The sequence below is a fragment of the Xyrauchen texanus genome, chromosome 19, assembly GCF_025860055.1.
Source record: "Xyrauchen texanus isolate HMW12.3.18 chromosome 19, RBS_HiC_50CHRs, whole genome shotgun sequence".
In the NCBI taxonomy this organism is placed as follows: domain Eukaryota; kingdom Metazoa; phylum Chordata; class Actinopteri; order Cypriniformes; family Catostomidae; genus Xyrauchen; species Xyrauchen texanus.
This window is the reverse complement of record NC_068294.1, coordinates 30,736,056-30,761,838: the sequence shown is the minus strand read 5'-3', so window position 1 is coordinate 30,761,838 and position 25,783 is coordinate 30,736,056. Positions and strand designations below refer to the sequence as shown.

The window sequence follows — 25,783 nt, the reverse complement described above, 5'->3', positions numbered from 1 at the left end:
TAAAGCCTGCTCCATTCTCTGAGTCATTGCAATTAGATTGTATCAGTGTAATACATTTTCCTCAAAAAGCCCCCAAAGAACCACTCTAAATGTTTATTGAACAAGTGCATCACCCCATTAAAATGTTCCTTAATAAGAGAACTACCCTGTTTTAGGCTTACATTTGTATTTTAAAATGTCTGTATTATTGGCACGTTTTTATTCCAAGTCGTCATTCTTCCTATACTGCATTCTCAAATATACTCACCCATTTTGATCCCTCTCTTTTTGTGGCAATAGAAAGATAATAGAGCATTTGAAGGAGAAAGAGTGGCCAAAAAAGAAGTTTGACCTTAGCTCATGCCCTGGAGATGACTTGTTCTTTCACCAAACAAGGTCAGCTTATTTCCCAGCCTCCTGCTGTTGACCTGTGCACTCTCTAAAAGTACAAGAACTCTCAGTGCATTCACAATTAGCCGAAGCTAACAACTCTCTAACTGACTAGCTTCCAACACAAGGAGCAAGACATGCAGACATCTCTGGTCTAAATGCTCAATAATTTTGACTAATTAGATCGTTAGCATTATGATCTCATCGCATTGCATCAAATTAGCTATATGGCAAGCAGAATCTCAGACACAGTACTACTGAGTGAACATCTGCCTTCATCTCTTTTGCAATTAATAGCTGGATTTTAAAGGCATAGTTTGTGAAAATGATATTAGTGTAAGGATGTCTGCATGGATGACAGTGTAAAAGGTTGTTATAATATACAAGAGAAGGCCCACTTGTGAGGTTTGTGATCAAAGTGATGAATAAAGGACCTCTTAACAGTACTTTTTTGCACAAATCAAACCAAGACGAAGCAAACTATAGCCCATTCACAAGACTCGTTGAAGTGTTGCAGCCAGCATTTCCTCTACCCCTAGTTGTGCTTTCATTTTACCGGACTATTCAGACAAAGTCCCATTATGTGGGCAGTTATGTGCAACTGCCTCATGCTGCCCCCCGCACCTCTTTTTTGCTATTTATCTTCTACGTAAGAGCTACCACTCAGTGTGGTGGAGCGGGGACGTAACTTTATTAATGTGAATAATTTCCATAATTTCTACACATGCACCATACATCTTGACAAATAGTAACCATACAGCACTTGGCAGAGGTCAAAAAGGGATGTGGATTAGGATGGAAATTAAATGGCCACACGACCTTGGTGTTTTTCAAAACATAGTAGGTAATAAAATCACAGACTAGCCCAGGTAAATGCTGGAATTACATTATATCACCATGTAAAACAATTATTGGCTGAATAGGGCTCAAGACATGGCACTTTTCATGCGAATCATGTGAATGCGACTTCATGATTGCTGTAGCAAAGTGGACAGCCACAGCCTGTCGGGCGATTAATATTGTGTAGGATGAAGGTTTAAGAAATTGTATGTGCATTGCAATGAATACACAACCTATGGGACAAGTTCTTTAAATGTATGTACCTCCCACTTAGACTCTGGGAATTTGTTATGTTACTTGGTGCCATTGTAGTGCAATTCTATCTTTATACTGTGAAAGGCTTTATTTGGAAAATATAAATACAACATTGTTGCATATTGTTTTCTTTTCATTCTTAAATAAAAATTAAATGTATTTTGACATGAGAAGTATATATTTCAGCATTTTAAAAATCTGTGATTAATTATGAACAATCATGCGATTAATAGCGATTAAATATTTTAATCGACTGACAGCGCAATGTTTATACATTTATACATTGCCAATTTTTTTTCTTGTTTATTACTTTTATATTTGCTAGTGGATGTTTAATTTGAAATATTTTTTTATAATATTGTGTCTTAATGGCCAGGCACATCTTTAAAATCTTTTCTTTTAAATCTGTTTTAAACATTTGAATGCCAATAAATTGCTGATTGCTAATAACCTGCATTGTGTTTGCAAGTGTGGTCATTTGGATGCAGTATTCCTGTAGTTTAATGCTGCGTCCAATTTACCACACCTATACTACAGTTAAAAAAACTGCAGTTATTTTTTGTAAGAGTTTATCTTCCAAATCTCTGTTGTTTGCACACGACTGGGATTCCCCCAGTGAGTTCTGTTATGAAAACCTCAACCACTCACTGAGAAAATGTAGTATTAATTTACCTCTTTATACTGCTGTATACAACTTTTTATTTTATATGAAGTGATTTGAGAAGCGTGGATTGGGAATTAAGAAATAACTATTGGAAGGAAGTAAAGCAGTTGTTTGTCACTGTGGAATTAATTCTGTTTGACTTCATCTAATATATTGAATTCTCAACAGGAAAAACACTTTGATTTAAGCTTTGGTAGAGCCCAAGCTTCTTTATCCTACTGTCTTCTAATCTTATTGATTCATAGAGATTGTCGTCATTCTGAGCTCTCTGGGCTGTAAAGCTGGATGAAAATCCAGTTAGAAGGACTTAGGAACAGTGTAGAGGCATGATTTGTCTTTCATAGTTGTGAAATCTGAGGCTCAATTATGTAAATGTATGTCCAATCACACACACACACACACAAGTGAGATTGCTGCTTTCATTTGTAGTAGAGAACTGTTATAATACCATACTTTTATGGAATATCTTGCTGTTTTTATTCATGGACACGTGCTTTGAAATGTTAATGGGAATGCTACTCTGAATTATGAGTGAATCAAAGTTGCTAACAAACACCTAAGAGATCCAAATGTTGGTGAATAGTTAGATGGCTGAACTGAAAGGTCCCAAAACTGCATTATTAATGTTCAAAACTCAAGCAATTTTGAGTCTTTCAAATAGTTCTTCTGTCTTTGCACCATTTAATGTGAGACTTCCAGGATTCAGCTTCTATGAGAGGAAGATTATGGACTAGGCAGCAACCACAGTAGCAGAATGGGACCAATTCCCTTTAATATCACAATATTGTGCTGAGTATTATTGAACTTCCAAGAAACTGGATAAAAGGATTTAAGGGGAAAAAGATGTTGTTCCTTGCTGTATCTTGTAATTTACCCTTTGTGGCCTTTAAACACTTTGTCTATAAAATAACTGACATTCAATGACAAACTCCTATCATTAATTTGCACCAGAGCTTAAACTTTGGGGCAATTTATCCAGACATGACTTAAAATACTTATTTCAATGACAAAATCCCCTACGTGGTAGATTTTACCACATTATAGACAAGAGTGTCAGAGCTGTGCACTCTCCATTTTCAGCTTGTATCTGAACGCCATATAAACCTTTTTCATTGTTGTTGAATAATCTGCCCAGCAGCACACACAAACACTCCATAAAGTGCACTCTGTTGACACTGATCATTCACAAGGACATCTACAAAAGCTCTTATTAAACTGCCCCACTGCAACATCAAGTCTGGGAGGGGATCGAATCGAGACTCACACCTCAAGGTCTCCTCCATATCAGGTAATAAAGTGAAATTATGTGCCATGACACTGCTTTCTAACATGTAATTGCTTTCAACCAGCTCCTATCATTTGTGATTAATGTGTCATACAGGGTGAAGAGGCAAGGGGAAATGTGACCGTTGCTCTCTATTCACTCAGTCTGTTGAGTACTTTAAAAATATCCCATTTTACGTTTTCTTTTCTCTTTTGAAAATGGTCACATTATTTAAAGACACCATGAAATGGCTTGATGAAAGCAGCTTGATTTCCAGTGTTGATATATTTAATTTTGAAACAGGACGTTTCAAAAGGGTGGGACAATCGAAGGGCTTGTCCCCTTTTTGACATAGCCAATAGCCTTTAGTTTGCTTAACAGGCGTAAATTATTGTTGGCTACTTGCTATTGCTAGTAAGAGAGAGGGGCTTTTAAGGGGAGGGACATTCACATTTTAAAGAGCATTTTTTTGGACAAAAATTTGTATATGCCAGTTAGTGCAAGAGTTATCAGTATTTTTGGTCCTGTTTCTTAGAAGAGAAAGACAACATTTTAAATGCATATATTTTCTATCATAAAGATGTCTTCAAAGCTAACATACATGGACCCAAAATTTGTAATTCTCTGATTATTTACTCATGCCATACCCCCATGCCATCCCAGATGTGTATAACTTTCTTTCTTCTGCTGAACATAAAACAAAAAAGATTTTTAGAAGGAAATTTCAGCTCTGTAGGTCCATACAAAGAAAGTAAATAGTGGCCAGAACATTGAAGGACTTTGAAGTGGTTAAGTTCATATTTTCAGGAGCAATATGATAGGTGTGGGAGAGTTTAATCTCCACTTTCACTTTCTTCTTCTTCTGTTTTTGGTCATTTGCATTCTGTGTGTATATCGCTACCTACTGGGCAGAGAGGAGAATTTATAGTAAAAAAGGACTTATATTATAATATAAGTAACTATTGATTTGAAAGGTCTCACCTACATCGATCATATCGCTTTTGAAGATATAGATTTAACCATTGGAGTCTTATTGATTACTTTTATGCTGCCTTTATATGTTTTTTGGACCTTCAAAGTGCAAGTATAGACCTACAGAGCTAAGATATTCTTCTAAAAATCTTTGTTTGTGTTCAGCAGAAGAAAGAAAGTCAAACACAACTGGGATGGTATGAGGGTGAGTAAATGATGAGAACATTTTCATTTTGGGGTGAACTATCCCTTTTAAAACCTCAAATAAAAACACTTTTTAATTAATTTAATTGGGTCATTAATGCTCGAGCTTATATCAAGCTTTTAAAAGGGCTGAGTCTATTATAACTCTGTGCTGTACAGTTTGATGGTTAGTTGCCGAATGTAAAGACATAAACCATAAATACTAATGACTGTTGTCATTCTTATTTTTATCTTAGCTCAACATGGCAAGATCAGTTAAAGTGCCATTAACCTTTCCTACACATGTGTCTTTTATTATTCCATTGGATAAAGCTATTTTTTTTCATACACAGTTTAGTGTGGTTGATGAGTTAGGTGCTGCTTTTAGTCTCTCTGGGCTTAGGTTAGAATGGGGGTGCTTTTCACAGGGAGATGTGGTTTGTGATCTGTGCCATCTCCAGAGAGGCAGTCTGAGCAGGTTAGAGTGCATGCTACTGTCACCATCTTCCAACTCACTTCTCTAATGCCCACTGTGGTCCCCAGTCAGCCTTGTTCACCCAGAACAATGGATCGTCAATATTTCAGAGCTCTGAAATAAAGAATGGAGCATTCATTAAAGTCAGCCTTGAGGTTCTTACTGTTTGTAGTATTCACTGCTTGGATGGAAGACAAAACTTCTATGCTCTGAGCCCTCTCTCATGCAGGGTCTCATCTCATTCTTTTATTCTTTACTTCCTATGGTCTGGAATGAATCTAGCTAAGTATGGCTTGACCCAAGGTATGGAGATGTACAGTGTAACTGGAACCAATATATTTACCAGAATATGTATATTCTCTGATAAGCAAATCAGAATTGTTTTAAATTAAAACAACCTGCTTTCAATGGAATACACGTGCATGGAGCTGTATGGAAATCTATATCTGGCAGAGATATCACACACCGATGTGGGCCAGACATGTGCTGTCTATTAAAGGTCAGGGGAAACATGTTTGCCTGTTTCCTCTCTTTCTCTCCGGAGCACTTCCTTTCTATTTGGAATATCATGCCTGTTAAAAAGCAATTTCCTGAATAAGTTTGGCAGTGAAAGAGGCTGTCATTTATCGAATGTTCCCTTGCCCACCTACTTCCCAGACAGAGAAAGATTATAACACATGATAAAATAATGAAACTAGGTTTTTGAAGATCAGTAATTATGTTATGCAAGCAAAGCTGATTGATATAAGACCAATGTTATGGATTTTTAAAACTCAATATGCATGTTAACACTTTTAGACACACTATGCTGAATTCTTAGCTAAATAGATTTCTCTAACATCTAACATTTATGATATAAACCTTTTATTAAAATAATTGGTAACACTTTACAATAAGGTTGTATTTGTTAACATTATTTAATGCAGAATGGTTAATGTTTATTTCTAAATATACTATTGTTCATTGTTATGTCATGTTAGTTCATAATGCATCAACTTATGTTAAACTACACAACTTGTAATGTTACAAATATTTTTGAATATATTGAAATTGACATTAAACAAGATTTATAAATGCTTTAAAGTATTGTACAATTACATTGAAGACAACCTTGATAAGTGTATGTGCAAATCTCATTTGACTATTGGTAAAAACACACAGGATGTTAGATGCATCATTGAAGTAAAATATAATGAGGACACATCACGGATAGCAAAACGGTACAACCAAATAAAGAAAGACAATCAAACAATAAATGCAAGGAGAAAAGCACATTTTGAGCAGAAGGGTGGTTCACTTATGCAGAGATGAATCAATAATGCATCAATCTGAGTACAAAGCCCCAAAGAAACAAGTGACACGCTTTTCCAGTCGCTAGCTTAACTATGGATGAAATATTGACAGGTTTAAAGTGACAAGCTATAGAGGTGATTGCTGCTTAAAGCAGTCTCAGACCTGCCTGTGTCTATTCTGGTCTCTCATCCACTCATCCAAATGCATAGAGGGATAAATAAAGCAATGCACTAGACAATCCATCAGGCTTATGGAAATTATTAACGCTCTATCCAGAATGGGTCCTCAGCAAGTGGAAAAAGAGCTGTATTTTGTGGGATTGAATGTAAATTTTTAATGTCCAGTGTTGTTTTTCTTTTTAGTGCCAACCTACTCTGTCTTGGGTTCAAGTGAAGTACAGTACAGGTTCTGAGGTTTGTTCTATATGGGACTTCATAACTGGTTTAAAGTATTATATCTGTTTATTCCACTCCATCTATAAAAACACAATTTGTTCTTTGCATTCACATAGAGCCTCTATAGATACCTATGGAATCTACGACAAAACCTATTTGAGACTGAAGTAATTTATTAGTGAGTCTGTCTCAGAGTATATAGAAATCAATAGGCGATATTGAAACAAGGAGACCATCTATGAGTGAAATAAATAACTATTTTCTGTAATGGGTGGAACTATTGCCATTAAGTACAGTTGATTAAGTTGACCTAAATAATGTCTAAATGATGTTAATGCTCACTTGATTACTGAATACACTTTTCTCTAGAGGCAGATTGTGAACATACTTAAATTCTAAATATTATGAGGGTCTTTCATACTGTTATTAGTTTAGTTTCTCTACTAAGCTGACTAATCCCTGTTGCAATAATCTGGACAGGTTTGAGGGAAAACGCCTTGTGTGGAACAGAACAGCAGCTGTGGACCATGAATTTTAAAATACAGAAAATGTGTTCTGGTTCCTGTTTTACAATTCATTAGAGGAGTGAAAACACAGCAGGCAATCAAGCCCGTGTTCATGTGATTTTCTCAACTGCTTTCACATTCAGGGCGGTAGCTAGAGGGGTGAAAGGTGGTAATGATTCTTGGGGCCCACAGTTCCAGCGGGCCCCACAACAAATTATAAACGTTCTTTTTTCAATTGGAAAGGAGCCCAGAGCAATATACAGTCAGGTGGCCTAGAATACCATGCTACGACCCTGATCACATTTACAGAAATTGTTTAATGGATATGTTGAATGATTATTTGTGAAAAAATCTGAGAACTGGGTTAACTTTGAAAGGGGGCAGTTCTTAAAGTCAAGTCCCTATGATGGGAAACCATGAATTATTTTTTTGAAATGGTATGTGGAACCAAAATACACATTTTCTGACTATAGTGTCACCTACTGGTTATATAAGGAAACCCTTTCAATAGAGTGTTGAATGAACACTAAACCTAGACAATAAATGTTTGGTGTAAAAGAAGATTCTGTTGATGATAAATATATATTAGAGCACACTATTACACTATAATCGCAATTAAAATCCATGTATGATTAAATATATACAGTAATAAAACTTGTTGCTTTTAAAATACTCACTCTAATATAATTCCAGCATTTGCTGAAGATTTTACACAACTGTATGATCTGCATCTGACTCTCAATACATAGAAAATGTATTTCACACATTGAACACACATTATTTAGCATGGGGTCTCCATGTCAATGTTGAATATGAGGTAACAGGTCTAAAGATGGTCTGTCCCGATCATGTGCTGGAACTGTGGCTGTAGATCTTCTGGCATAAGGTCGTTCAAAAAGTGCTCACTGATTTTCTCATAAACTCCCTCTATAAAAACACAAAGGAAAACAGCATTATTTAAGTTTGAAGTTTACTTTAACCTTAAAGGTTAGGTGTAACTGGTTTAAAGAACATTCACTTATTGAGCCAATGTTGCTGTGGTAGGCTGGTCTGGGTTTTTAATCCAAATGGCATCCTTACAGAAATCTCTGCATATTAAAGTAATATTCCGTGTTCAGTACATGTTAATCTCAATTGACAGCATTATGACCGGCTATAATGTTGAAGTGAATGGGGCCAATTTTTGGAGGGTTAAAAGGCAGATATTAATTCTTCTGTTAAAACTTGTGCATAATTGTAGCTGTAAAGTTGTTTAAATCATTGTTTTGCAGTATAGCAGGGTTTTACAGAAATATGTCGCCATGGCAATGAAATTGTAAAATTGGATAGAACTTTACAAAGAAAAGGTTTAAATGACTTTAGCATACTAAAATCATGTCTATGGAATGATATTCCGGACATTATTCAAAAGGAATTGCAAATTGTATTTGCAATTGCGTTTTCAATTTGTGGACGCATAAAATGTGACATAATCCAAACGCAACTGCAAATCACGCATTACGGTTTGCATTTTCGTTTAAGCGAACGCACAGTGACTGCCAGATTTCAAATGGAAAAGCAAAGTCCGTTTGCAACTGTGTTTCCCATATCTTACGAGTTTTGGCCCTGTCATATTTAAATAGCAATTTCAATTACCACGTCTACTTTTTCACTTTCTCAGCGTCGCGTATGTAGCCAGCCAAAACTCAAATGGAATACTAATTCCCTTAGTATTTCCATTGATGCCTTACACGGAAACCTGTCAATCAGAGTCAAGGGTGGGATTATGCTATGGGGCGTGTTTGTCTTGGGAAGTGACATCACTCACAGTCTATCAGGATCAATAATTAGCACTGCACTTTATTCATCTATAATCTCACACTGGACTGTCAACATATTCTCCTCAATATACTACTTCATAGATATAGATATATATATATTTCATATACTCCTACTTATTGTATTGTATATTGTGTGTATTGTTTACTGTACATTGTATATAATTATTGTGTTGTGTAAGTATGTGTACATTTGATTTGTAAATAGTTTTGTGTAAGCATGTTGTTTACTGTAGCTAATTGGCATATGTCTCGTCACTGTCATGACTGCTATGTTGCTCGGAACTGCACACAAGAATTTCACCTACTGTTGCACTTGTGTACATGGTAGTGTGACAATAAAGTGATTTGATTTGATTTGATTTGATTTGATAAACCGGCGTCTGTTCAGGGCATCACCTCTTGACCGTCGACTGTGAGTGACATCACTTCCCAAGACAAACACGCCCCATAGCATAATCCCACCCTTGACCCTGATTGACAGGTTTCTGTGTAAGGCATCGGAAATGGAAATATTAAGGGAATTAGTATTCCATTTGAGTATTAGAAAATCAGTTATTTTGAATTCTTATAATGAAGGTGGCTTAAATTTCATTGATTTTGATTCTCTTAACAATACCTTAAAAATTAATTGGCTTAAACGTTTCCTTCACAATCAATCTTCTATTTGGAGTATAATCCCAAGATATATTTTTTCTCAATTAGGAGGTATACATTTTCTTTTAATGTGCAATTATTCAATTAGTAAACTTACTGTCAAACTTTCCAATTATCATCAGCAGATGCTTATGGCTTGGAAACTTATTTACAAGCATAATTTCTCGCCACACAATTTTTTAATTTGTAACATGTAGTATCTTCAGAAATGTAGGATACCACAGAACAACTGTAATATTCTTCATAAGAGGAAATCTTTATTTCTTGAAAACTGGTTCAATAATGGGGTGATATTAGTAAACCAGCTATTTGATAGTGAAGGTAATTTATTTAATTATTCCAATTTTGTTTCAGGATACCAATTCCCAGTATCTAGTAAAGAATTTAATATAGTTTTCAAGGCCATCTCTTTGGAAATCTGTATGCTGTTTAGAAACAATAATAGTGCTACAGTGACTTCTGTTTCTCCCCTAGCCCTGAATCTACTGTGGTTGGTTCTATTTGTTTTTCAATACATAAATCCAATTATAAAATTAGGTCATTATTTTTGGACCCTGTTACTTCAATTCCTTCCTCCATTTCTTATTGGAATAACCTTTTTGATGATATTAAATGGTCATATGTTTGGTCACTTCCTCAGAAATTCTTTCTAACTAATAAAGTTAAAGAAATATCCTATAAAATTATTCATAGATTTTATCCAGTTAAATACTTTTTAAAGAAATTTAGAAATGATATTGATACTTCCTGCTCTTTTTGTGAAGCCTCCTCTGAAACTGTTGATCATTTGTTTTGGGAATGTCTTTTTATTCGGTCTTTCTGGAACAATATTGATGCTCTGATTGTCCAAAAGGTTTTATGTAACTTTTCTTTATCATATAGACACATTCTTTTTGGATTTTATGTTAAAGACAAGAATCTAATTAATGCATGTTTTTGTATAAACCTTCTTTTATATATTGGAAAGTTTCATATCCATAAATGTAAATATATGAAAAGTAAACCCCACTTTAGCTTTTTCAAAGAAGAATTGAAGATGTATTTAAATACAATTTCAACTTCTGTTAACAAGAAAGCAATGAAAACATCCAGAATTAGTGCCATGTTTAATATTCTCTCTTAATGTTTTTTTCTTTTGTGCCCTCTTCTTCTTTTTTTCTTTCTTCTCTTACTCTCTTTTCTTTTTAGACTATTGTTGAATATATTTAAATTTCTTTCACATTTCCTCTCTTAACTTTTACTTTCTGAACCATAATTTCTCTTTTGTTTTGAAAGATTGTTTATATTTCTTGTATGTATCGTCTTGTTCTGTTTGTTAATAAAAAAAAAAAAAATAGTATTCCATTTGAATACAAAACTCGTAAGATATGGGAAACACAGTTGCAAACGGACTTTGCTTTTCCATTTGAAATCTGGCAGTCACTGTGCGTTCGCTTAAACGAAAATGCAAACGGTAATGCGCGATTTGCAACTGCGTTTGGATTATGTCACATTTTATGCGTCCACAAATTGAAAACGCAATTGCAAATACAATTTGCAATTCCTTTTGAATAATGTCCGGAATATCATTCCATACATGTCAGTGTGCATACTGTTTAAATTTTGTGGCTATACTTTTAAAACAGTATGTTTACGCATTGGCCTTATTCACTTCCACTGTATGTGCCTCACTGTAACCCAGGGCCTGTATTCACAAAAAAATCTTAAGGTCAAAAGTAGCTCCTGGGCCCATATTCACAAAAAATCATGAGGCTAAAAATAGCTCCTAATGCGGAAATTTATGAGCAATCCTTTAAAATTAGGGATGTGTCACTCCTAATTTTAGGACTTGTAAAATTATCATCTAAGAGTAATTCATTAAGCATTTTAAAGTTAAAAGTAGCTCCTAAACTCACGACAGCTTAGAAGTCGTCCTGAGGACTATTATATTGTGCAAGTCCCACACATGCCACCAAAAGAGCGTCCTGAGATGCTATTCTTCTTACCACAATTGTACAGAGCAGTTATCTGAGTTACCATAGGCTTTGTCAGTTCAAACCAGTCTGGCCATTCTCCGTTGAACTCTCTCATCAACAAGTCATTTCCATCCGCAGAACCGCCACTCACTGGATGTTTTTTTTTGGGAGGGGCACCATTCAGAGTAAATTCTAGAGACTGTTGTGTGTGAAAATCCCAGGACATCAGAAGTTACAGAAATACTCAAACCAGCCCATCTGCTATTGTCTGATCAGCCAATCGTGTGGCAGCAGTGCAGTGTATAAATCATGCAGATAGGGTCAAGAGCTTCAGTTAATGTTCACATCAACCATCAGAATGGAGGAAAAATTTGACCTCAGTGATTTTGACCGTGGCATGATTGTTGGTGCCAACTGTCAGCATCTTTAAGATGAGCCGTTTTGGTAGCACGAGGAAGACCTAAACAATATTAGGGAAGGAAGCAAGTTTTCTTCCAGGATAACCTTGTACATGGCTTGATTCATGCATCCTTCACAAAGAAGAATTTGCCCTTTCCAGCCTTGCTGAAGCACCCCCAGATCATCGCTGATCCTCCACCTGTCATCTAATGGTTAGACAGAGACCTGGACAGGCCTACAAGCCAGTGTATCACACCCACTGTGAAATTTGGTGGAGGATCAGTGATGTTCTGGAGTGCTTTAGCAAGGCTGGAATCGGGCAGATTCATGACACATGAATCAAGCCACATACAAGGTTATCCTGGAAGAAAACTTGTTTCCTTCTGTTCTGACAATGTTCCCCAAAACTGAGGATTGTTTTTTCCAGCAGGACAATGCTCCATGACACATAGCCAGGTCAATCAATGTGTGGATGGAGGACCACAGGATCAAGACCCTGTCATGGTCAGCCCAATCTTCAGATCTGAACCTCATTGAAAACCTCTGGAATGTGATCAAGAGGAAGATGGATGGCCACAAGCCATCAAACAAAGCCAAGCTGCTTGAATTTTGGTGCCAGGAGTGGCATAAAGTTACACATCAGCAATGTGAAAGACTGGCAGAGAGCATGGGAAGGTGCATGAAAGCTATGATTGGAAATCAGTGTTATTCCAAAATCTTCCTAAGTTAAAACATTAGTATTATGTTGTTTAAAAATGAATATGAACTTGTTTACTTCGCATTATTCAAGGTCTACATAAACTCTGCCTTACAGTTATCTTAAGATTTCCTTAGAAAACCTTGCTTTTAGCAGCTTTGTTAATATGTTTTAAGCAAAAACTCCAAGCTAGGAACTCTTTGGAAAACTCCTAATGTTAAGTTAAAAATCTTAGTGAATACAATTATTTTAGTGGTAATCAACATAATGCCACAAATGCTGTTGATTGAGCTCCACTTGCACTGAACCTGGAATACTCCTTTAAGCTGGGATAGAAGAAAATATTTTAACAAATGCACATACATTTTATCACATAATAAAATGTATGTGCATGTTTAGTATTTCTCTCTCATCACTTTCATTGTGACAGAGAAAATGTCAGCCTCTTTAAGATCCAATCATTCTCTGAGACATGGTTCATGACTTCTTTGGCACAGCTGACCACTTCTGCTAGGTCATCATCCTCAACTTCTTCAAAGTCAAAAAGTCTTTGACGTCCTTATCATCAGACAAAACTGTCAAAAGAAAAGAATCCTAATTACATTTCTCAAAATCATTGGAAAAGCCAGCAACAATATGAGTTCATGTTTTCACCACTATCTATTTATGCATATTGCCTTGGAGACATAATGTTCTTACTAATATTCTTTTGTAATGCCTTTAAACCACTCTCTTACCACAAGATGTTTCAAACATATCTTCAACCACATTTGCTGAGCTGGAGGACACATCTTCCCCTGAAATATCCTCAGAGGATGTAAAGCTATCATGTTCTTCAAAGTCCTCTGTATAATCAGACTCTGTTCCTTCATGGGCTATTTCCTCCTCAGCATGACATGTTCTCTGTGTTTGTCAGAGACAGCTGATGCACTGTCTGTTCTGCTTTCCAAAGATGACATTTAATTGTTCAAATCTTCTTTTGTTTAAGGTCTGGATTCAGTATTAACTTTCGTCAGTTCTTTCTCTTGATGCACGACAAAGTTCCCCAAATGTTCTTGCACATAGGTCATGCTAAGGAGGCTGCTTGCACTCTGTCTGTTCTCCGGAACCAAGGACAGCATTTTCTCAATTAATGTATATATGTATGTGTTTGGAATACTTCTCGGGAGCTTTGATGTATTCCCCTTTTATGATCTTGTAAAACAGACTTTTTGTAAATACTATTTTTATTATATTTTCTTGAAACAATGTACATCAAATGTCTGTAACAACATATATAATGTACAAAAACAAAACAAACAAACATTGGGACTCATATTACATGAAAAGTGCAAATCAAAATTGGATAACACAATATGTACATTGGGAGTCAGAGTTAAAATATAATATAAGATAAAATACATTGCAGTCAATAATAACCACAGATATAAGCAATAGTAGGGTTAATATAGTGCACCTTAATATATGTTTTCATATGAATATTATACCTAATCAAGCATTTTGTTCCTCCTCTACTAGATTGTTAATATCTCCATGTTCAATAAATAATAAAAAGGGATTCCAGACCTTCTTAAATATGTCTTCTTCACCCTGAAGAATATAAGTTATCTTTTCCATCGCAATGCATGAAGATATTTCTCTTAACCATCGAGTTATATTAGGCTTTTCTATCTTTTTCCAATAAATGGCGATGAGCCGTTTGGCATGTAAAACAGACTTAAGAAATTTTTGGCTTCAAAAGCTGGTTCGAGGGCACAGAGCTCATACAGTAGGCCACAAACAGCCCATATGTCAGATTTGATGCTGTATGGGACATCCTGGCAGAGTTCAGGACTCAGGTAACTGGGGGTTCCCACAGAGGTAGATGCCACATCAAGCGTATGGTTCATGATTCCTTTGATATTCTAAAATCCCCAAGTTTAATCACACCTCTCATGGATGTAAGGCTTGACATCTGGCATATGCTGTGGGTGGTGGTGGCGTAGTGGCTAAAGCACAGGGCTGTTAATCAGAAGGTTGCAGGTTCTAACCCCACGGCCACCACCATTGTGTCCTTGAGTAAGGCACTTAACTCCAGGTTGCTCCAGGGGGGGATTGTCCCTGTAATAAGTGCACTGTAAGTCGCTTTGGATAAAAGCGTCTGCCAAATGCATAAATGTAAATGTAAATCTCTGTACAGGATCTTTTCAGAGTGGATGTAACTGACTGCCATGATGATTGCACAAACCAGTTCTTGGATTCTGCAAAGTATTCCCCACCCTTCTTTTTTATCAAGTGTTCCACCATCACAATAATCCATAACAATGTAAATATGGTAATTAGTTGAGTCAAAGATTGTGTCAACCCATGTTATAATATGAGGGTGCTTCACTCTGGTGAGAATGCCTGCCTCTTGCAACACAACATCTTTGGTCTTTGTTTTTCGAGAACTGTCCACAAGTATTCTCTTGACAGCATACTTTTTTGTTATCCATATTTTTTATCAACAACACATCACCTGTTCCTCCTCAGCCAAGAGTAAGTACTTTGTTATATCTCTCCATGTCTTTACACTCTCAGTTCAACAAACATTCTCTTTATTCCCTTGCTATTAGAAGGGACATTTTAAGTACCCTTGAGAATTTGGATTATGGCCACTTTTGGCCACTGTTGTCTAACACGGAAACAACAAACATGTAGGCAGTCAGGAATATTATATGAGCTTCCAATAAATCAACTTAACTATGTAAACTATTCTGCCAACTAATTGACAGATGAAGCAACGCTTTCAAACACAAACATCTTTGAAATCTTCATTACTGTAACCGAGCTTCTGGATCGGGTTTGCCAAAACACTTTTGATTAATAAAATAAGGAAAACGAGACTCAGATGTTCCATGGATGGTGCACACTTTAAATTTTTCCACATCTCAACCACATGTCCTGCAGGGACCAACAGTAATCTCATGCGCATGCTCATCCCTCTCTTGCCCAGGGATAGTCCCAGAATGTATTACACATAAATGCAACATCCCTATAGCCTTAACTTCGATTCAGAATTTAATCTGTTATATTAAATTTGGGTTATCATGCCTTATTGACAAAACGAATCTAAATCGTTTATTTTAAGATAAAGCTGTCATTTGGCGTGTTGTCCGTCGTTGGAAACAGAAGCCAACTGCCTGTGTTGTCTTCGCGTTACCATGGCAACAGATGTTTCAACAAATGGGAATCTGATTCGAAACTAGTTGGATAACTTTCCTTATTAAACCACATAATGTACCATGTAAAATATAACTGTAAAATAGTTAATTGCACAGAATACGTCAGTGATTTCATATTATATTTGATTGAGTGCCTAGAAGGTAACTCCCCGGCACACAAAGTCTCGCGAGAGTCTTTGTCGCTGTTATTATAGTTGGGTTTAATGTTAAGTTTAGATATAGATTTAGGATTAAGGTTAGTTTTATGGGGTAGGGTTTCAGTGGACTGGTACTACAAATAAATACAATAAACACAGTGTGTGATCGTTGTTTCGACCCTCTCGAGACTTTCGAGAACCGGTTTACCTTCTGCAATTTTAGGCACGACCGGAGAGAGTTTAGCAGAGACGGCTCGCTTGTATTAAAATTAACGAGAGAACAGACTTTTATGCCTCTTGTTTACGTAGCAGCCTGCCCGGGAGTGTTCCAAATATGGCCGCTGATTGGATTAACTTGCCTTCACACACTTTGGCCTAACCCCCGGATTCTTTATATTGTTCAAGAGCATCTTAGCTTGTGATATTTGTGCAGAAGTCCCGTCGATATAATTTGCAGTTATAATTGTTTACCCTTTACTATTAACATGTGAAAAAAATAAAAAATTAAAAAAACAACAAGATTACATAAAATAATATATCCCATCTTCTGGCCGTTACCATAAATCAAATTTGTTTATAACTAAAGTGAAAAGCGTCCATGCCGCTTCAGTGTATTCAAGAGCGTCTTTTCCGCTCATATTTACGCAAAGCTATACTTTTACACAATATGTATAATTTCTTTGCATCTGCTTCGATTATTGCACCTGCATGCGTCTTAACCACGTACTATTAACTGAAATAACTGATTGTTGAAATGTGTTGCTGAAATAAAGCGGTGTTATTTTCAGGTTAAACGCGTGGGAAACTGTGTGTGGTGGTGAGAATCTCGTGTGTGCTAGCTAGCCAACGATCAAGAGGAAACCTATATTACAAGAGATATAGAAAATGCCACCTAAAGGAAAGGGTGGCAAAGGTGGTAAAGGTAAAACACAAGTGTATGATGTTGAATACATTTTGCGTCTAATAACCAGATAACACCATCATTTAATGAACAACTTAAAGTGTGACTGTATATATGGCTTTTGTAGCTACATGCTACTAGCTTGAGCTGTTTGCAGCTGAGCTAACATATTAACATGTTGGTTTGCTGTATTTCATCTGATTTTGTCTTGTTTTACACGCATACGCCCAACTAAATACTGTTCGTGGTAAAGTTTAGGTCATTGTTTACTTAACAAGCTGATGTTTGGGGCTAAATGTGTTTGTTATTCGCTACTTGTGGTAATCTTAAAATGCCTAATGATGGAATAAGTGTGTATGCATTGTTACTTTTGATGATAAAATACGTGTTTATTACAGGAGGTGCTGCTGCCTCAGGCAGTGGGGACAGTGATCAGAAGGAGAAGGCTCAGAAAGGAGGTACAGCAGTCAAGGTAAATAAAAACAGTTAAGTTCAAATGTAGTTAAAGTTCAGCAGTTCTGAATTATCTTAGAAAAGCAACTTTTACTGTCTCTTTAAAGATGTTAAGGTGCACTCATTCATTTTTCTTCTTGGAAAAAAAAAGGTTTTTATTCCAAGATAAATAAATTGTACTTTTAAAACATATATACAATCATGAGCACTCACTTGAGATTTAAGGCTCCAGTCATATCAGTAACCTTTTAACCCTTCTAGGTCTAAGGGGTCTTAAGTCCGCCTGGCACTATTTTGATATTTTGGCTTCTGGAATGGTCAATTTTCATAGCAGAGTGAAGAGAGTCATATTTCTGGATTCTATAGATTCTCATCTACAATGTGGATGCATTGTAAATACACTTCTTGAGACATTTGTACATGTTCTGATGTGATATATCACCAAAAAATACAAAAACGGAAATTCAATTTTGTTGTTTTTATTATATAAAAAATATTAAACATAAATGAATAATGAATTTTACAACAAATATTTATTCCTCAAAGGCTTTAGAACAACTTCAAAAGAAATTGGGTGAAAAAATATAAAGAAACAAAACAAGTATTTACATTTCTGTGACTATAGTCACCATACCTTTTTTTTTTTTGGTTGAAAAACAGAAGAAAATATAAAAGGAATAAAACTGTTCATTTGAATGGAATATTCTGTATAAATGGAGTAATATCCAAAAACACCACTAGATGGAACTGTTTACTGCATTTGAATGATTGATGTGCTTTTCATCAGTCATTAGGTGCCACAGGCTCTGGCTGTAGGAATTTCACACCCCTCCCCCCTTTTACTCCAATGACATCTGACAACATCATTCTTTGTTTTTGGTCTGTGATTGGTTCACACACACACACACACACACAGGTCTGTGATTGGTTCACACACACACACACAGCTCTGTGATTGGTTTACACACACCAACAGCATTTTATATCATTAGATAAAATAAAGTACAATGTCTTTGTTTTGCGGTAAAATCTATAATAATAATGCTATAGATTTGCACTAAAATACGGAAGGCTTATCATTCGCGGAAGTCAACACAGTCTATGCAGTCGAATGGCAGTAAATTAATACCTTGATCCATTCCGAAGTTATTAATAGATATGTCAGGGGTGCGCACTTTGACGATCTAGTGCGTCACTCGACTTTAAAAGCTGTTTTATTCTGTATGGAGGGGTCCCCTCATGCAGGACTGCTATGTTAGGATCACATGACCAGTCACTTAAACTTAAGTAACCACCCTGTTACTGCACACATTTACTGATGGATTCAATATATCCTGGCTGACTGTGAATATTACATTTCATAGGCATCGGTAACTGAAAACTATTGTGTTTGAATGATGCTACATCCATGCCAATAAGTGTCAGAGTCCAAGATGACATAAAAATTGCAGGCTTTACCTTTATATTCAGATTTGGATGAATATGGTTTTTCTGTTATCATTTGACAATGTTATATCATTGGCAAAATTGCATGAAAGTAGTCTAATATCAATCCTTTTTTGGACTCTTTGAATCTTGTTTTAGGTTCGGCATATTCTCTGTGAAAAGCATGGTAAGTGTATGGAGGCAATGGAGAAACTCAAGGCTGGCATGCGCTTCAGTGAGGTTGCAACACAATACAGTGAGGACAAAGCCAGACAAGGAGTAAGTTTTTCATATAAACAGTGGATAAGTAAAGCTTGCACGATGTGAGAAGATCTTATAGAAAATGATTACTGTGTATTTCCTTTGGCTACTACTTTTGCTTACCAGCAGATGGCATTCAAGGGACTATACATGCAGCAAAATTTAAAGTACTATACAGTTTATAGTACTGTATCATCAGGTTTGTGAAGTAACAGAATACTTGTGTAATCCGTTACAGTTACATAAAAAACCAACATATTCAGATTACAGTTACATTTGGTAAAAATTGGATTACTAGCAGTATTCATTTTTAATTTATAACAAAAAAAATCCTCCTGACAAAACGATAAAGACAACTGCTTGCTTTATTACAGAATACAGATATGATTAGATGCGTGCTGGAGATCTTTTCTGGTTCTCTCGTGACTCACGTGAATCTGGTGCCACTTACTGTCGCATGCGCAAATAACACCGGTCTCTCATCAACACTTGTCTGGAGGCAAACGAGGTCAAACCATTAATGGCTGTTTCTTCGCAATGGCTTCTGGAGAAATATGATTATTTTTGTGGAAATTCTGACATTCTTGTCTCTTCAAAGGAAAAAAGGAAACAACAACACAGTTCAATGCAATTTACCTTACAGTTGTGAAGATGAAGTGATTTTCCAAGGACCCGACATATAATTAAAAGAAGAATTTAAAGGTAGTGGTCTACTGATATATCACAAAGGCCGATAAATTGCTATAATTTTTTAATTATCGCATCGGCCGATAAATATTCCCATTTGACCAATTTGTTTCTTGAGGGTGCTGAGAATCGCTGCTTGCATGTGACATGTAAACGGCCAGTCACGGTTTTTGTTGTTACATGCCATCATGTTACTACAATAATAGACCGGTGTGCAACACATTGTCATTTAAACTGTCCGCATATCAGCACATCTGCAAACGCGGTTTAGCTCATAATGTTAAAGTGCTCACCTGTTTCATTCTCACTCTCTCCTCAACAGTTCATTGTAACTTTTAACTGTCTTTTCTAATGATAAAAAGGCAAATATCAATAAAAATAATATAATATACCGTCTGCAAATATGCACATCACGTTTAAACAGATGTAATTCACAAACCTCACGAAAATGTGTTTTTCTTCCAGTCGAGCACTCATCTAAAATCAAAACTTCTGGATCAGGATAAAAAGTTCCTCTGATTCACAAATCACCATGGTCAGTCCTTGCAATCCAAGCAGGCGATCCAGGCCGTTTAAACTTTCAGGAGATTGCTGCTTGCGCAAAATTTAATATTTACTATGCACTCTATGTACAATTGATTTTTAGAAAATGCTATTGTTAATGCTCACATGACATCCATGGTTGCTGGACTACTGTGTGTACTATTATTTCCTTCTCCCTAATATATTAACAATTTCATTAAATAATTATAAATAATTATTAGAATTTGATGACTAAACAGAAATCAGAAGAAACTGCTATCTACTATTTAAAATACAATGGTTTTTTTAGAATCTTTTTTACAAAGTTTGTGAAATTGAGTAAATATAGTGCTAAATAAGGGTTTATAAAACTTTTTTTTTTAGCAATTTTATGTTTTTGTTATTTACTGTATTAACTGTGTAATATATCAGCTTTGTATTGTTCTATTGGCCACCCTGCTCTCTGGATATCGGCATCAGCCATTAAAAAAACGATATTGGTCGATCACTATTTAAAGGTAAGACTCACACTAAAATCACATTAGCTGGGATACCTAAAATTAGTCATAAGTGTTCCCTTTATTTCACCATCTGTCAATCGTTTTCGTGGCAGCAGGATTAAAAGTGGAGAAACGACCACTCGCCTCCAGCAAAAGGCCGGTATTCCAGTACACAGGATGCCTACTGTCCAAACTTTAGTGTCTTCTTATTTCCATCTTAACTTTAGTTGAAACTCTAAAATTGTTCTCTGAAATGAGTTCATGTTGTAATGACAACGGTGTAGAAGGTTCGTTTTCTGGGCAATGAAGGAGTCCGGAGGCAGCAAACTGTCAACCTGAGTTTTAATTACTCTTCAGCGTCGTTCACTCAGTGGCCAAGTAGCCATACAGATAAACGGGTAAAGGCATCTATCGAGCACACACAGGTATAGTCTCTATCTCTCTGTTCTCTCTCTCTCACTCTGACACATCTTGCACCATTTTATGTCTCCCTCCACTCTCACTACAACAAGAAACAGGTGTTAGAGATGACAACCCAGGTGACGAGACTTACCGGTCTCTCTCTCTCTCCAGCAGACAGACATACGCCCACACCGTCATCACCACATATCCCCACCGCCCGACTCTGGCCAATTTTCTTAATCTGGGAACGCACCTGCCCCTGACCCAAGTGGAACCCCAGATACAAACTTCCACCTGCCCAGTTGCGCACTTCTTAGGGTTGGTCATGAGCCCCGCCTGTTGCAGCGACCTATGGACAGCTCTCAGATGTTGCATGTGCCACTGCTAGCCATTAATATAGATAATGATATCATCTATATATGCCATGGGATATGCTGTATGGGGTCTGAGAATTTTGTCCATGAGATGCTGAAACGTGCCCAGGGCCCTGAACAAACTGAACGGAAGGTCGAGCAATTCGTCAATCCGAGGCATTGGGTACGTGTCAAATTTGGACATTGCGGTCACTTTGCGATAGTCTACACAGAACCGAACGGTCCTGCCGCTCTTAGGTACCAGAACCACGAGCTGTCCCAACTTGAATTGTTCCTTAACAACCTTTTTTTTTCTGAATCATTGCCTGGCCACATTTTGACGAGGGTCACCGGTGATGTGGGCTCCGGGGTCACAGCTGCAGCCCCCTCTCAGTCCATGAGGCTCTGGAATGCCTGTCGGTCCTCCGCTTGAGGGTGAGGGACTTGATGACTTTGCCCAGTGGTGAAGTCTCCATGATGACGTTGTCCTCCAAAAATTCCCAGGTTTTTTGCACCATTGTAGAATGTTCGTTGTCTGGGCAATGGAGTTATTTTTATTACTCAAACATCGTTCATAAAACATAAACAAAAAGGTACTCCGTGGCCTAGTCACACACACAAATGAGTAAAGGCTTCTATCAAGCACACAGAAACAGTCTCTCTCTCTGTTCTATCTCTCTCACTCTGACGCCACGTGTTCCTTCCCTCCACCATCACTACAACAAGAAACAGGTGTTCGAGATAATGACAACCAAGGTGACTAGCCTTACCACGCTATCTCTCCCGCAGACAGACACACGACCAAGCCCCCATCACCACAAACCGTAATTGGGACAGCATTTTTTTTTTTCTTTGTTTAAAAAATCCAGATTGTATACATGAATACCAAAAGAATTTGAAATGTTATTAAGTTCTTTGGGGAAAAGTGCAATGGATAATTTACCTGATTTTGATTCTTAAAAATGTATAGTAAAGAACAGTTCAAAAGTATGGGTGAGGGAGAAATACTTGCAAATGTAACATTTTAAAACTCTTAGAAATTAGGGATAAGTCAGTCAAGACATTAAAAAGGTTTAAATCTATTTCGATCTATTCTTTAAAACAATATTTATTTATTTACTTTTTTATTATAAATGTTTTTGTCATTAAAATCCTCCTTAAACATAAAATGACCCATAAATGTTAGCTGGTGATGTTTGACTGTGGATCTTGAGCAAGCGGAGGACAGACACTGAAGGCATTAATAGGAATAATAATAATGAAGAAGAAGATAGCCTGTGATCTACCTATTGCAGTTGGAAGTTAATGAATGATCCGTGCCAATTAGCCTACATGCTAACTGCGATACATGGCAGAATTGAACTTTGTAGTGTTTTTGAATCTGCGGTATGTCCTGTCAGATTTTGATTGTTAACCAAGACATAATTCAGTGCATCTGTCCCTGTTTTTCATGATTTTTCTTATATATATAATAATTGCTATCTTATTCAAACACGGTTTGTTTTAATTCAATTCATGGTATGATTAAAAGTCTTCAAGAACTTATTGCTTTTCTCTTGACTTTATTAACATATGCGATCTTGAGGCAATCAAAATGTAACTACAAGTAATGTGATTACATTATTTTCTTATTGAAATAACTGGATTAAGCTGCTAATTACATTTTAATAAGTATTTGTAATGGATTACATTTCAAAAGTAACCCTCCCAACCCTGTGTATCATCATGTTTCATCACTTGAATTGTGCTTTGAAATAAAATAAAAATACACTGAAGAGCCTGTTTCTGAACTTTAGGGCTTTAAAGGAATATACTTGGTTCAAAATAACTAAGGCTCACTCAACCTCGTTTGTGGCATAATATTGATTACCACAAAAATGTATTTGTCTTGCCTCTCCTTAAATTATAATTTAAACAACTTTACAGCTAAAATAAAACATTTTAACAGAAGACTTCATTTAAATTATTTTATAAAATTTTAAGCTTCACATTTCTGCCTTTAAACCCTACCAAAATTGGCCCCATTCACTTCCATTGTAAGTGTCTCACTGTAACTTTGATTTTTGCTTTTTTAAAAGAAAACGAAGGACGAGTCATTTTTACAAATGCTGTTGATTGAGCTTAACTTGTACTGAACTGGAATCTTCCTATTAAGAACTTCATGCACCATTAATTTTAAAATTTTGGTCCTTTATATTTTAGTACTGTCCTGCTATTAATATCATTATCCTATACTGAAGACTGTTTAATAATTAATAGATTTAATTTAATCATGGTTGTATTACTTAAAGTTTTGGTTTGTGTATGGCAGGGTGACCTTGGCTGGATGACAAGAGGATCAATGGTGGGACCATTTCAGGATGCAGCATTTGCATTACCCATCAGCACTATGGACAAACCTGTATACACAGATCCTCCTGTGAAAACAAAGTTTGGCTACCATATTATTATGGTTGAAGGCAAAAAGTGATCTCTCTTAAATGGACTAAAGAGCTTGATGTTGTGTTACAATGCCATTTGAATAATCCCCACCACAACACAATGCATATTGCATTTTCAATATTGTCTGCAGTCATTGAAGTTCTTTTTTTTTTTTTTTTTATCATCTTGTAAATTTCAGCCAATAAAATATCTCTCTCTTTGGGGAATGTGTTGTTTTTTTTTCCACGATTTTTGTTGCTTGTCTGATGCTGATGTATCTGACACTTTTCACTGGCAGAAGATATATTGTAGGAGGTCATTTAACTCCCCTATTGCATTCGGGTCATTTTTGACCCAGGAGTGTTTGATAATAATTTTTAAATACCACAGCATTTTTAGTGTAGGAACCAAACTTTGGAACTTTGTCAAGACTATCAAAAAACAAATGTTTTTTTTTAAAGATTTTTAAGAGATTTAAAAATTGTTACATCTTTTGCGTTCGCAGGTAAAACATTTTTTTACTTGTGTACACTTCACTTGTCTCTTTCCTGTACTCTCTCACACACTTTTCTGCCTCTCACTGGGACTGCATCTTGTTTATAAACATGTATGCACACATACACACATTCAGTCACATACACGTTCCTGGACAAAACAGACATGGAAGATGTAACAAACATAACAAATAAACTGAATCAAAGGTACTACTGTCTAAAGAGGTCTATATATAATAGTCTAAATAGGGCTTGAACGGAAATTGTCCACATTTTACTCTGCAGCATCTGATGCTGAGCCAGCTTACAGCATACACACGGATCAACATTCAACAGTTCATGCAAGTAAATAGCATAGATTTGGCTTAAAAACATAGTAAAGAAGTATTAATTTTGTATACTTGTACAGTGTAGTTGAAAAAGAATACGTTGGTTTCATAACTTTTGACCACCAAGATGTTGCGAGTAGTTATGAGTAATATGTAATTCATTAAAATTACTAGTAATTCTCATGTTAATATAAATTGTATGTTATGTTATAGTTAGATAAAATTTCACAGAAATGTTGTTTAAAACAAATGTATTCACATGTATCATGCTGGTTTTATTGTAGTTAATGTATATTTTGAAATGTCAATGAATTTCTAAAACATATATATATATATATATATATATATATATATATATGTGAGCATATTCATTAATAATTTTTATATTTGTCAGTGGACATGCTTACAACCATATCTGTTAATGACTTGCACTATAGTTTTAGATTAAATCCATTGGTTTATGAATGATTAATAAGCTTGTGTTCCACCAAGTTAAAACTGACCCGTGAATGCAAAAGTTGTTAAGAATCCAAAGAAGAATTGTATTGCTTCCTGAGTAACCTTAGTATCTTGAAACACTAACCATATGTCTTTGGTGTCCTTTTTTCATTGTCTATAATTTTATATGGATTTTTGTAACAATTTGGTTCACAGAGAAAAGATTAACTTCAATATTTTATTTTGGAAACGACACAAGAATGTTGTGCTTATTATTATAATTATTACTACTAGTAAAAACATTCTTGCAACATTCTTGTTCTGTAGTTTCCAAAATAAAACTAAATGCTTAGCGTGCAGTGACCCCAGCCATGTCTGTCTCAGCCACATCTGCGATGTCATCAACAGCATTTACTGCAGGAAGTGAAATTAGTCAATGGTGGGCTGTCTAGGCGACTATTGGCTAGAAAATATGGAGTCAGATGACGCAACATTTCCGGGTGTAACAGCACACGC

General features: G+C 36.0%; 1 protein-coding gene and 1 pseudogene across 1 annotated transcript; one reads left to right on the top strand and one right to left on the bottom strand.

Annotated features, from left to right (window-relative positions):
- Window positions 1-7,997: 7,997 nt before the first annotated feature.
- Window positions 7,998-15,284, bottom strand: LOC127659423 (serine/threonine-protein kinase Nek4-like; annotated as a pseudogene).
- Window positions 15,285-16,730: 1,446 nt separating this feature from the next.
- Window positions 16,731-24,226, top strand: LOC127659392 (peptidyl-prolyl cis-trans isomerase NIMA-interacting 4). Its single transcript, XM_052149184.1, has 4 exons — window positions 16,731-17,003; window positions 17,381-17,454; window positions 19,020-19,139; window positions 23,897-24,226. The coding sequence occupies exons 1-4, from the start codon at window positions 16,967-16,969 to the stop codon at window positions 24,053-24,055; spliced, it is 390 nt and encodes a 129-aa protein (XP_052005144.1). The 5' UTR covers window positions 16,731-16,966; the 3' UTR covers window positions 24,056-24,226.
- The last annotated feature ends 1,557 nt before the right edge of the window (window positions 24,227-25,783 follow it).

Bases quoted from the DNA above. Each gene is read 5' to 3' on its own strand.
- LOC127659392 (XM_052149184.1), top strand. From the start codon at position 16,967: ATGCCACCTAAAGGAAAGGGTGGCAAAGGTGGTAAAG. The intron at 17,004-17,380 runs GTAAAACACAAG...TGTTTATTACAG, and splicing joins GGGTGGCAAAGGTGGTAAAG to GAGGTGCTGCTGCCTCAGGC. The intron at 17,455-19,019 runs GTAAATAAAAAC...ATCTTGTTTTAG, and splicing joins AAGGAGGTACAGCAGTCAAG to GTTCGGCATATTCTCTGTGA.